Source organism: Magallana gigas, chromosome 6 (assembly GCF_963853765.1).
Source record: "Magallana gigas chromosome 6, xbMagGiga1.1, whole genome shotgun sequence".
Taxonomy (NCBI): domain Eukaryota; kingdom Metazoa; phylum Mollusca; class Bivalvia; order Ostreida; family Ostreidae; genus Magallana; species Magallana gigas.
In genome coordinates, this window is record NC_088858.1 from 41,996,190 (window position 1) to 42,008,349 (window position 12,160).

The 12,160-nt window shown below is 32.3% G+C and overlaps 1 protein-coding gene across 2 annotated transcripts; it reads left to right on the forward strand.

The window, feature by feature from the left end:
- The first annotated feature begins 826 nt into the window (after window positions 1–826).
- Window positions 827–8,369, forward strand: LOC105327598 (organic cation transporter protein). 2 transcript variants are annotated; one of them, XM_011428174.4, is made up of 11 exons: window positions 830–990; window positions 2,184–2,281; window positions 2,703–2,911; window positions 3,383–3,613; window positions 3,814–4,016; window positions 5,139–5,426; window positions 5,685–5,819; window positions 6,017–6,102; window positions 7,550–7,670; window positions 7,799–7,871; window positions 7,958–8,369. In XM_011428174.4, exons 1-11 carry the CDS (start codon window positions 941–943, stop codon window positions 8,144–8,146), a joined length of 1,683 nt encoding a protein of 560 aa, XP_011426476.3. In that variant the 5' UTR covers window positions 830–940; the 3' UTR covers window positions 8,147–8,369. The 2 variants fall into 2 exon arrangements, with proteins under 2 accessions (XP_065945028.1, XP_011426476.3); XM_066088956.1 differs by lacking the exon at window positions 5,685–5,819 and having other exon boundaries at window positions 827–990.
- Window positions 8,370–12,160: the final 3,791 nt, after the last annotated feature.

A 12,160-nucleotide genomic window follows, 5' to 3' on the forward strand; every position in this document is an offset into this window, starting at 1 on the left:
CCTATTTGTCCCTTTGTTTAGTAACTTTTATAAACAGAAAAACTCTATTACTGTACTACTCTTAATATACTCTCCATTTTATAAATCTATTGATTTATACTTTAATATTAATACGGTAGGAACGATCTCGATAGTACTTTTGTAGTCGTGTATATTCCTACGGCGGCAAATATTGCGTAGCACGACCTCTTGTGAGATAATGGAGTTCTCTCTTAATAAGCTGATTCCATGACTCTAAAACATAAACCATTGATTTTTGACTTTTAATTACATCTTTTATACATTTGCAGTTTTTGATTTTATATCCGTATACCAAGTTATTTATATATTTTTTCTTGTTGTTATAGCACGTTTGTATATGAACATTTGTTGGTGCAATCCATTTTTTTTATATTCGAGAGGGGTTCAATTATGTAGGCTAAGTATTGAATCCGACTCATATTTTTATTTCTTATTGAATTGAGGGTTCAAGATAGTATGTCTGCAAAAAATTATATCCCTTCTGTTGTCATTTCTTACTGCAAATTAGAAATAATCATTAGAAAGGGAAAAGATGCATTATTGACATTTACTAGGTATATTTAGCAAATTTAATGATTCATCTGGACATAAAATTCTTATAAATGTTCTATTTGCACGTCATTTGAAGGCTTTGTCCGTGCTACGGTACAGTAATCTCAGTTTACCTTTCGGCATACATTAATCAGAATGAAAAGCAGAAATTTGAATCTGTAAAGGACAGTAAGTGAACAAGTTCCAGGATGTGTTCACCACACGAAGTCAAATAATGTAGCAAGGCTTTATAATTAATGAACAAACCATGCACACGGAATAAAGGGGGAAAGAGAAAAAACATTTACCTGTCAAAATTGTCTCAATTCAGTGCACTGAAGAATTCACAAATTGACAGTGTTGTATCTAAGGTGTCTTCCTGTGCAAAATGGATTCACCAATCATCAATGGTGTCAAGAAACTAGATGAAAATTATATGTAAGTACTTCATGCTAAACTATAAACATAAAACATATTTTGTTATTATCTTTATGTGATAAATTGCGACAAAAGGTTACCATTGCTTTCATTAACATAAAATGTTCTGCCTAAAGATGTGTGATCTGCCATAATGCAGTTGAGGTCACGAAAATTTTGCTATACAAACTTAATGGTATTTCATGAACTTGTTTTGAATTCATATCAATGACATGCTAAGCGCTTTAAAAATATTCATGCGCGGATCTAGATGGGGCATGGGAAAACCCCTAAAGTTATATGCAGCAGTTTATAGGGGGCGGGGTGCTTACAATTTTTTTTATTACGATATTCAATATACAAGTATGTCTGAAATTCTAAGTTGAGAAGGGCCAAAATTTCCAGAAAATAATGGAATCGGTATATTCTGGTAATATGCACATCTACACATTGTATCCTACATGCCTATACAGTTTTACTTAATTTCATGCAGCGGTTTAAGAGGAGTTGCTCTAATAAAGACTGTTTATTATGATATTTAATGCATAGCCGAAATCCCAAGTTTGAAAGGGCCGAAATTTAAAAAAGAAATGGAATCAGAAATCCTGGCAATATGCACATTTACACATTGTGTTTTAAATACGTATATGCGTATACGGGAAGTTTCATGAATTTCCGTGCAGCGGTTTAGTAGTAGTTGCGCTTACAAAAAAACAAACAAAAACCAGAACAGACTGGCATACTGACTGATGACGAACAGGTAAAAAACATTATACCCTTAGCAAGTACAAATATAATATACTGAGTATTTGGAAAAGCATTCAGCCTACAAAACTGAAACTTGTGTGAAAACACATAATGTGCAGATTGCAGTTTGGTCATGGTTCCCTGGAGAAAAGTGGGATCACAAAAGGGGGATTTTATTAGGAATGATATTTTGAATTGATACAATTATGCTCATCTAACAGACGATTTATTGTTGCTCAGGTAAGCGATGTTGCCTCTGGGCCTCTTGATTATATTGTTATCTTAATTTGATTTTTTTAAAAAGTTTTTTAAAAAGTCTAATCCCATCTGAACAAAGTATTTACTTCTTTGGTAAGATGTTAATATCATGGCGAATAATGTCTCGAATTTAAAAACTCTTGTAACCGCTAACCATTAAAGGCTTCATCATAATATACCAGTACCTATGCATATTGTTTATCACACAGATACGGCCGATGGGGCGCCTATCAGGTATTTCAATCAGCCATTGCATTCTACAACATTTTGCCTACAGGATTTCAATTGCTAATAGGCGTTTTCATCGGTAAGAACATTGTATGCCGTTCCTATAGTAATATGCAATATAAATCAATAAGTTGTACATTTTAATCAATCCTGCACATTCGAAAGTGATTACGATCATTTCCTATTTATTTCGGGTCGGATATTAAACATTCCTTTCGAAGCTTAATTCAAAAGCTTGTTTTAGTACGTTAATAACAAGATCACGATCTGAAAGCTTGTTGAATTAATAAAAACGATTACGCGCACGCGCAATACGTCTCACTCGCAATACTCTGTAAATAACGATGTTTTATCGCATTTGTCAGAAAGGTGTCTTTACTTTAGCTTATTGTACTGACCCAAAATGGTCCTGGTTTTGAATATCGCATTTATAGTTTTAAAAACTTTGTTTTGATTGCGCAGTATTTGAATTTTAACTTTTCTCACTTGTACCTCAATAGGATACAGGCCTACTTACCAATGTTCATCAAGTAGTGCCTATGAGAATCAGACGTATACGAACAACTCTTATTTTGTCACATATAACAAATGCCATATCAAAGTGTTTTACAATGATACCACCAGGGATGCACCAGAGTTGGTCAAAGATGACCTCTGTACTGAAGGATACCAATATAGCCTTGACAAATACAGTACATTTGTCACGGAGGTATGCCATCAAATTTCAGTTTAAGTGATGTTTTGCCACATCTTATTTTTCATAAAAATAGACAAATAATTATTTCAGACAGATATCAGCCCATTAGGTTGCGAAATGAGTACTGACTCAATGATTGAATTTAATTTTTTTCAACATTATATTTTTAAAAAAAGGGATCAAATGTTATCTATTATCTGCAACGGGAAATGCAATAAAATATCTAGCCTAGAGCTCTCTTGATAAGAAATGTCATGAATACATGGTCTCTTTATTCAACTTTTCTATATCACAGGCACGTAGCTTACTTTTCACTTCAATTTCACTGTTTATTTCCTTATTTTCAATTCAATTTTTACATTGTCACAGAAAAGCAGGGGGGGGGGACTCCATGTTCATTCAATTTTTTTTATGTTAATTTAAGAAAAATCTTTGCTCCCCCCTGATGCTACGTGCCTGTATCAGTTTATGTTATGCTAACAGATGGATCTTGTCTGCGACCAAGCGTATCTTGGTGAGCTGGTGCAGACCCTTATCATGGCAGGACAGTTGGTTGGAGCAGCCATTGCATCGTCTCTCAGTGACAAGTGGGGTAGAAAAACGGTTCATTTGACGTCCCATTTATTGACGCTAGCGTTTGGAATTGGTGTTGCTTTCTCACCCAACTACATAACTCTTGCTATCCTAAAATTCATTATCGGTGTTTTGCAACAGGTAATACAACAGGAATTTAAGAGTTGTTTAGTTATTTTGCAAAAAATGTCACAGCTTATATATAATTAACGTTATGATATGCATGTGCTTCTGTAATATTTACTGTCAAATGTTTTTAAATCTTATCAAAGAAATGCTCTCCACAAAATTAAACTATTTTATCGTCGCATTTAACTGTGATATTCTTGTCGTTATTCAAGGGAATGGTTATGTCCGATGCTGTTCTTACTTTGGAGTTATTTCCAGAAAAAACACGTTTCTATGCAGAAGCAATAGGACTGTTTTGTTGGACTACGAGTCTCGTTATAATGGCTCCAATAGGATATCTGATGAGAGACTACTCATGGAGATACCTTCAAATTGTTTTGACGGGCTTTTCATTGTTTAGTTTGATCCAATATTGGTAAAGTGTTTTATGTTTACTAATTTATAATCGTGTAGAATGTTCTAATTCATTATCAAGGGTGTTAAAGCAGCTACTAGTTTATTGAAAAAAGAGATGTTATGAACACTTTTAATTTAAAAAAAAACAACTTTATAGAGGGCGAAGCCCTCTCACGGGCCCGAAGGGCCCGTGAGAGCGAAGCTCTCCCTATAGACAACACGTGTATATATATCTAGAAATAGAAATTACACTCTATACCTATGAAGTTGAAAAACTTTTCCAAGATGGAGGAAAAAAGAATAACTTCACGCGCAGTGACATCACCGGCATCCATGTTGAATTTGAATCTCGTACTAACTTCACGTTTGGTGATAATTTATCAACTTTGTTTAATGAGTGATAAATACATTCAAACTTACCTAGTGTGTTCTTGAAAAAAATAATTCCTAATTAAGAAAACAAATTTTTGTTTCCTACAGCTTTCAACAGTTGCATTAGATCCGTTCATATGAATTTCAAGACATCTGATAGGACAAAAAACGTGTTTCGACAGTGAAGCAGTTTTATTTCATTGTTATTAAAATAGCATCATGCATTTTAATTGAATTTGCTCTCTGATTACTTTTTGAAAACACCAAAGACGTTTTTTCTCCTACTTTCAATTTGAAGTTTCGTTTTTTAGGTTTCAGCTCAAATCGTAACCTGACATACTCCTACCCAGGTCATTTCGTACCCAAAATTCAAATTAATGATTAAAATCCAAAAAAAAAAATTAAGTTACCACCAATAACTAATTCTATAAAAACTAAAGATAATCAAAAGTAAATTTTGTACACATCATAATCTTTGACAGACATGTTGTAAAATATATCCCCATTCTAATCCCCCCCCCCCCCCTAAAAATGTGTAAACCATTCGTATATGATTAAAAATACAATAAATGTTCAAATTACCCCCGATCAGCCATGAAAATAAAAGCAAATAGGAAGTTTTTTTGGAGCAAGATGCATTATAAATACTTTAAAATTATGCATAATATGCATTGCACACTAAATGCAAGACATTTGTTAGACAAACTCAGATTAAATTATATACCCCGGTATGTACAATATACATGAAGGACATAGCTATACATTTTAGGGTTCAAGATGAATCGTTAAGATGGCTTGTAGCAAACGGTAAAAAGGAAGCTGCTGATAAAGTTATACACAAAGTGGCAAGATGGAATAAAATTAACTACGATGACCTCAAAATGATTGTGGACAAAAGAATGGCCAGTACGGAACAGAACACACAAAAGGCGGACAAAAATGGGACGACCACTGAGAATACTCCACAGGAAAAGCTTGCTGTGGAAAAATATTCAATCGTTACCATTCTTAAACACCGACGCATCTTGATAACATCTCTGATAATGTGGTTTACATGGTAAGTTGACTCGCATCAAAACTTCTCTTATGTGTAATTTATTTTCTTTATACAATATTTTTAATTTGCACATTAAAGTGGGTTAATTGTTGTTATCAACAAAGGGACAAATTCTATTCGTTCAATTTTAATTCCGAACAAATGTTATAAAAATAACCGTTTTTTATTAGCACCTTATCCTTAATAATTGATTCTTTGTACATCCGTGTATGTAATCTTTTAAATAAGCTTTAATCTTAAATGATGTTATGTTTAAAGGGTGACCAATACCGTAACATATTTTGGACTGACCTTGACATCAACATCCTTGGCAGGAGACCGATTCTTTAATTTTTTCCTGTCAGCAATCGTTGAGTACATTGCTGTCATGTTTGAATACCCAATGTTATATTGGTAGGCTTATTCTTTCGATAATTATCAGGATCAGAAGAATTTGCAAATTATGTTATAAACAAATTACGTTTTAACTTTTTATATCAATAACTGCAATTTGTGGTTTATTAGATTTGAGAGTGTATTTGTAATCACATCAATTTGAATATTAGCATTTTGATAATTATGTTTCGGTTGCTTTCTTTTTCTTCTTACAGCCTTGGTAGAAGAACAATTACAATTGTGTTTCATGCTGTTTGTGGAATATCGTTAGCTTCTGCTACTTTATTGAATCATTTTTCGGGTATGATATAAACTTGTTTTACAATTTTGTAATTGTGTATACTATATATTCATTTTTAATGTCATGACAATGTATATCGTATGCGAGTCCGGTTTTTCCTGCCAACTTATATTTTTGAAACAGCTTAATGTTAAATGCCCTTATTAGATATACATAGAACGCAATTATAGTTGATCTCCCAAGTAATTTCTACCTTTTTAGATTAAAAGGAATATGTTTTATTGGCCGAGAAATTCGCTAGCTAATTTGCAGTTTTTAACAGTTTGATATGCATGTTTGATAAAGCTGCTTTTTATTCACAAGGGGCGTTATAACACACCATCCATAAATATAATGAAGTATCAGATTCAAAATCTTTATTGACTAAAATTCAACACTAAAAAAATGGAAGTGGTTTTGGATAGGTATAATAGGAATTACTTGTATTGGAATTCACCGAACTATTTAAGCCAATTTCCACATTCACTTATGATCCAAAATAGTGATGGTTAATAAGGATTCAAACATTTTATATCCAACATATTTCAGCAAGTTGCAATGTAAACTGTATTATGTCAACATATTTAGACATATTTGCACTTTATTCAATTATTCAATATTTATAAATACGTCAAGGTTCAAACAATGTTGTTTAATACTAAGAAAAATTCTCAATATTTCCTTTGAAACCCCTAGCATGTTATATTTCAATTCAGAGCTATAAATAATAAATCTACAATGATTTTGTAGTGCAAGAGAAATAAACGTATCCGAGTAATAACGTTAGTTAAAATTACGAAGAGTTCCGAGTGACTTTCGAATGCTACAAGGTATCATATTTACTCATTATAAACTTTCGTCGTTGTTCGAGTTGACTTATCCGGGTAAAACTAGATGAGTTGTCAATAAAGAAACCTTTAATTGTTTCCAATAAAGTTGTACCTCTTTAGCAGGTATGTGTATTTTCGTTTAAAATCGTAAGAAATACGGGGAAAACATGCTATAGATTTCAATACATTACTTTTTGATGGTATTTCCCTAGCTTCAATGGGAATTTTAAAAGAAAATCAAATAAGTTCATCATTCAGCAGTGTTTGTCTTCTTTTCTACAATAAGATTTGCTTTTTTCTTTCACAGTGAAAATGAAAGATAGTGCAATGGATTTTCGAAAAAAAAGATCAGCTGACAACGTTCAATAATAGACAATAAAACAACAAATAACAACAAAATAACTGCTCCCGGTTTAGCAGCAAATTGTGAAAATACAAGAACCGTAAAAGCCGACTTTTAATCATAGTTTTATTTAGTTTTGTTACATATGTCCGAAACAAATAAACATTGATTGAAAAGCTGCAGGACGTGCTTCTCTCGCTATTTTACTCAGATAAATAAATTGCGTTTAATGAAGATTTTTCAGTGTATATCGATAATTTTTAATTTTTTAGCAAAGAAATATTGTTTTCTTTAGGGACTGATAGCAGTGCAAAGATGGCCTCCATTATAACTACGTTTGCTGGAAAATCGGCCATAACTGGGTCATTTAGTACTCTTTTTTTGTACACTCCAGAATTGTATCCTACAAATCTGAGGTATGGAATAATATTGAGCTCATTTGTTTTATTTTTAAACACTAACAATTAAAAATCATTTAATTAGGTTTTCAATTAATTTTTATATGAAATATACGATTATTTAAACTTACAATATTTTCTTTCAGGAATGCTGGCATAGGGTTTTCTTCTGCATTTTCTAGATTGGGAGCTATAATATCACCCTTTGCTGGAACATTGGTAAGTAGTTTGAGATTCTAGGTTTTTTTTTTTAAAGTATCATATATTCAAGAAAATATGATTTATAGGTAATAAAACATTTTCAGGCGGAAGAAATTCCTTGGGCTCCTGGAACTATATTTTCGGCAATGTGTCTCACCGTTACGTTAATAATCCTGTACGTGCCGGAAACACGTGGTGTAGAACTTCCTCAGACTTTGGTAGAGGTTAAAGTGTGGTATACGGAGAAAAGTGGTCTTCGACAACAACAAAAGGTGGAAAGTACGAAACTCTAGCACAAAGATTTCTCGAAAAATTTGCATGTTAAAAGCATTTGAAGTTCTAAAAAACGTTTCACATTTGAATGTGATATATTCGTAGAAGACTGCAAATGTTATAATGATTGTTAGCATGTAAGCAATGTCACAATATCGACATATTCGTATTATTGTATTTTTCCTTAAGTTTAATAATCAAATATTTGTAAATATACAATCAAAAGAATGTTTTTGAAAACAACCCTTCATGTTATTGATTACGTTGGTTGATTTCCGATAACATGCAGGTGAAAGACGTTATAAATAAACACGTGCACATAATTCTACTAAGATAACGGTGTCGTAGACGGCACCACCAATTATTGTTATTTTTTCCATAACTTACTAATTTTCAATAAACCCATACTCACATTTTATCTCTGTGTTCTGTGGTATTACAGTGAAATATTTATTTGATAAAACCATCATGATAAATTAGCAGCCATAAATTTATTCCGTTTCTTAGAACAAAGGGTTTTACAACTCAAGTAAGACTTAAGAAAGCATGTTAAGAAATCGGTTAAGATATCAAATGGATGATAAAGGATTTATACATAACAGTGTGTATACCGCTACTACGTATATACCACGTTATCTGACCATTACGTGTACAGGCATACAAAAATAAAAATATTAGCTCTTTAGGATGACAGGTGGAAGAAATGGTTTTGGTGCAAAGTTGGTTGATTTCCGATAACATGCAGGTGAAAGACGTTATAAATAAACACGTGCACATAATTCTACTAAGATAACGGTGTCGTAGACGGCACAACTTTGATGTGTTAGAATACTTTTTTATTTATTTATCAAAATCAGAACAAAAACAAAGTACTTATATTGTTATAAAAAATACAAGATAAAATATATTTATTAACTCTTTAATCATTTGAAGTTTTCTTTGCATATCAGTGAATTTCCAGTACTATTCTAGATAGATTTTTTCTTCTGGACGATCTTGAATGTACGAATTTTGCAAACTATTTTGAATCGATTGTTGATTCTTGGTTTCAGATTTTCAGATAACTGTTGAACTAAAGTTTTATATGTCTTTAATACAGAGTCATTTGGTTAAATCTGGCTACATGTAACATTAAGTCATTTGGGAGAGGAAATATTTTCGGACTATGTCTTTTCTCACAGAAACCTGATTCGACCTTGTTCTTTAATCTTGGTTCAAAACAACTTCATATCCTTATCATTTTGTCAGTAATTTTGTAAAATTTGACCAAAATTGGACCAAAAGAAGCAATATTATTGTCCTAAACTTGATTTCAAAGAGATTAACTGTGGCCTGGATATTTGACTAACTAGCCCACCCTTTAAGCACTGCCATTTTTCTTTACATTAAATATAAGCGAACTTAATTGAGGGTAAAGAATACACAGCTACAACAAAAATATTGTCAAAGGCCTGATATTACCCTTTTTTTAACTTTGTTTGCAAAAGTCTCTCTGAGGGCGAGGTATGAACCAAATTTGGTTAAGGGAAGATAAAGGATGGTGTGGACTAGAGTTTTTCATGAATACAATTAGAACCATAAACTTGGTTTAGGTTACTTTCTTACCCTCTAATCGAGGACACTTGTGGAAAGAAGCATCATTTTCTTGATTTGGCAAAGTAAAAATGGTGACGGTTTTTTTAAGGCTAAATGGACTTAAGCTCTAAATTAAGAACAACAGTAGTTATAAGACATGAATGCAGTTATAGCTACCCAATATCTGCTCATAAAAAACAAGATTAACTGTAAATGAATAAAGTTTACTCTTTGCAGTTTACAAATCGTGAACTACACCATCTCAAACTCGCGATCGTAAAATTTGATTTGATTTGAAAATATTTTATTATGCAAATATACATTTTCATAAATGGATTAGGCTGCAGGCAATGCCTGTGTAAGCCTTCTCCAAAAATTTAAGTGACACTTAGTGACTTTATTCTTTAAGCGAACTGTGACAGTAGTTTATGTTCTAAAAGTCTTCATAGTGCACAATTATTCATTGTAGTTTTCTTTATTGAATGATTTGAGTTGCCTATAAGCGATCATAGGTAAATAATATATTCTATAAAACAGAAGATTGTTTTGTGTGTAGATCTTCAAATGTTTATATTCGTTTAAATTATGTCCTGTTTCTCAGGGGCAACATTCCATCTAATCCAGTCAGCATTTTTCCATGCTTCAATGATTTTTTTACCACATGATTTTAGGGGTTAGCACATAAGAAAAAAACTAAGACAAATTTTTCTCGAGTCCGTGGTTGGATTTTTCTAAGAAAACTAGAATGTAAAAGGTAATAAAACATACCAATGATAATACCTCAGAGAAGTCAAACAGTGCACAGAGAATGAAGACCTCACACAGTGGCAATTTCTGAAGGCATCAAACATTATATTTCTCAATCTTTGGTGATTTTGCTTGAAAATGGGTTCGACCGAAAACGCAAATAATCAAACCGCAAAAAAACTGGATGACAATTATATGTGAGTTTTTCAGGATTGTTATTATTCGAAATTATAATTACATATGTAAGTGCAGGATATATTTTAGCAATTTGATGAATTTAAAGAAGAAATATGTTAATGGTGCCATTGGTTGCCGCACATGTAAAAATAGTGTTATTCAATTATTTTTTTTCTTATTCAAAAGATTTTTGTATACCTGTTTTAAGATGCATGTTGTTAATCGGTAGTGTACGCCAATGCAGTAAAAGTAAACTAGTGATATATCTAAAAACATTTTGAATAGTTTCATAAAATATACATTTACAGTAAAGGTTGTTTTTATTTCTTTTTCATTTTGCTACACTGTTCTCATTGTGTCTTTTTAGTGTGTTAATGTACGTCTATATATAATCAATGTTCTTTCCTAATGAAACCTGTATACGGATACCGAGCTCATAGTGTCCTGTCCTGTCTTTATATCAAATCTTAAAGCTACTTTGTCCGATTTTATATCAAATTTTGTTTACGCTTTTAAACGATGGTTATGTGTATAGTGATAGCCATTGCAGTAATTTCCCCGGTAAATCAAGCCACATTTCCATGAATAAAAATTATGTACAAAATTTGTTAACAAAACAAGCGACAAAAAAGGGAATCGCGTTTTTTCGCCTCATGTTTTAATTCGGGCCCGACTTTGAAATCGCTTTAAATAAAGGTAATAATGTTCAGGTAAATTTTAAAAAAAATGTGTACAATTTGTTCGCTAATTTTTCTGAAGTTTGCTTTGTTTACAATCTATGCATAACATGCTGGTTGAATAAACTCAATCATCCGGGGGACAAAAAAAAAACGGTTTCCTTTTCTAAACATTCCCATGATGCATTTTGGTTTGTTTTTTCGTTTGCCCAAAAGAAATTATTTTATTTACTTTAGATATTTCTAACTGTGAAGGGAGACCGATTCTGCTGGGGTAAATAGGAGAAACTCCATAACTTTCTAAGTAATTTGGTTTGTATGAAAAATTTTTTGATACTATAAAAACAAAACAAATCGGAACAAGCTTAAGCAGCTTAAATAATTTGATAATCATTCTTATTATAGAAGATACTACTTTGTTATCGTTTTTAGCTCCTTTGAGCTGAAAGCTAAAGTGAGCTTTTCTTATCACTGTTTGTCCGACGTCCGTTCGTCTGTCCGTAAACTTTTTACATTATCGACTTCTTCTCCAGAATCACTGCGCCGATTTCAACTTAGCACAAAACATCGGTAGAGGGGAGTCAAGTTTGTTTAAAAAGGGCCACGTCTCCTTTCAAAGGGAGATAGATAATCAAAAATCATTGAAAATTAATTGGTATTTTTCAAAAATTATCTTCTCAGAAACCATTTGGCCAGAAAAACTGAAAAGTGTGTGGAGGCATCCTCAGGTAGTGTAGATTCAAGTCTATTCAAATCATGGTCCCGGGGTAGGGTGGGGCCACAATGTGGGGTCGAGTTTTTATATATTTGGAATATATAGAGTAAATCTTTAAAAACCTTCTTCTCTGAAACTGATCA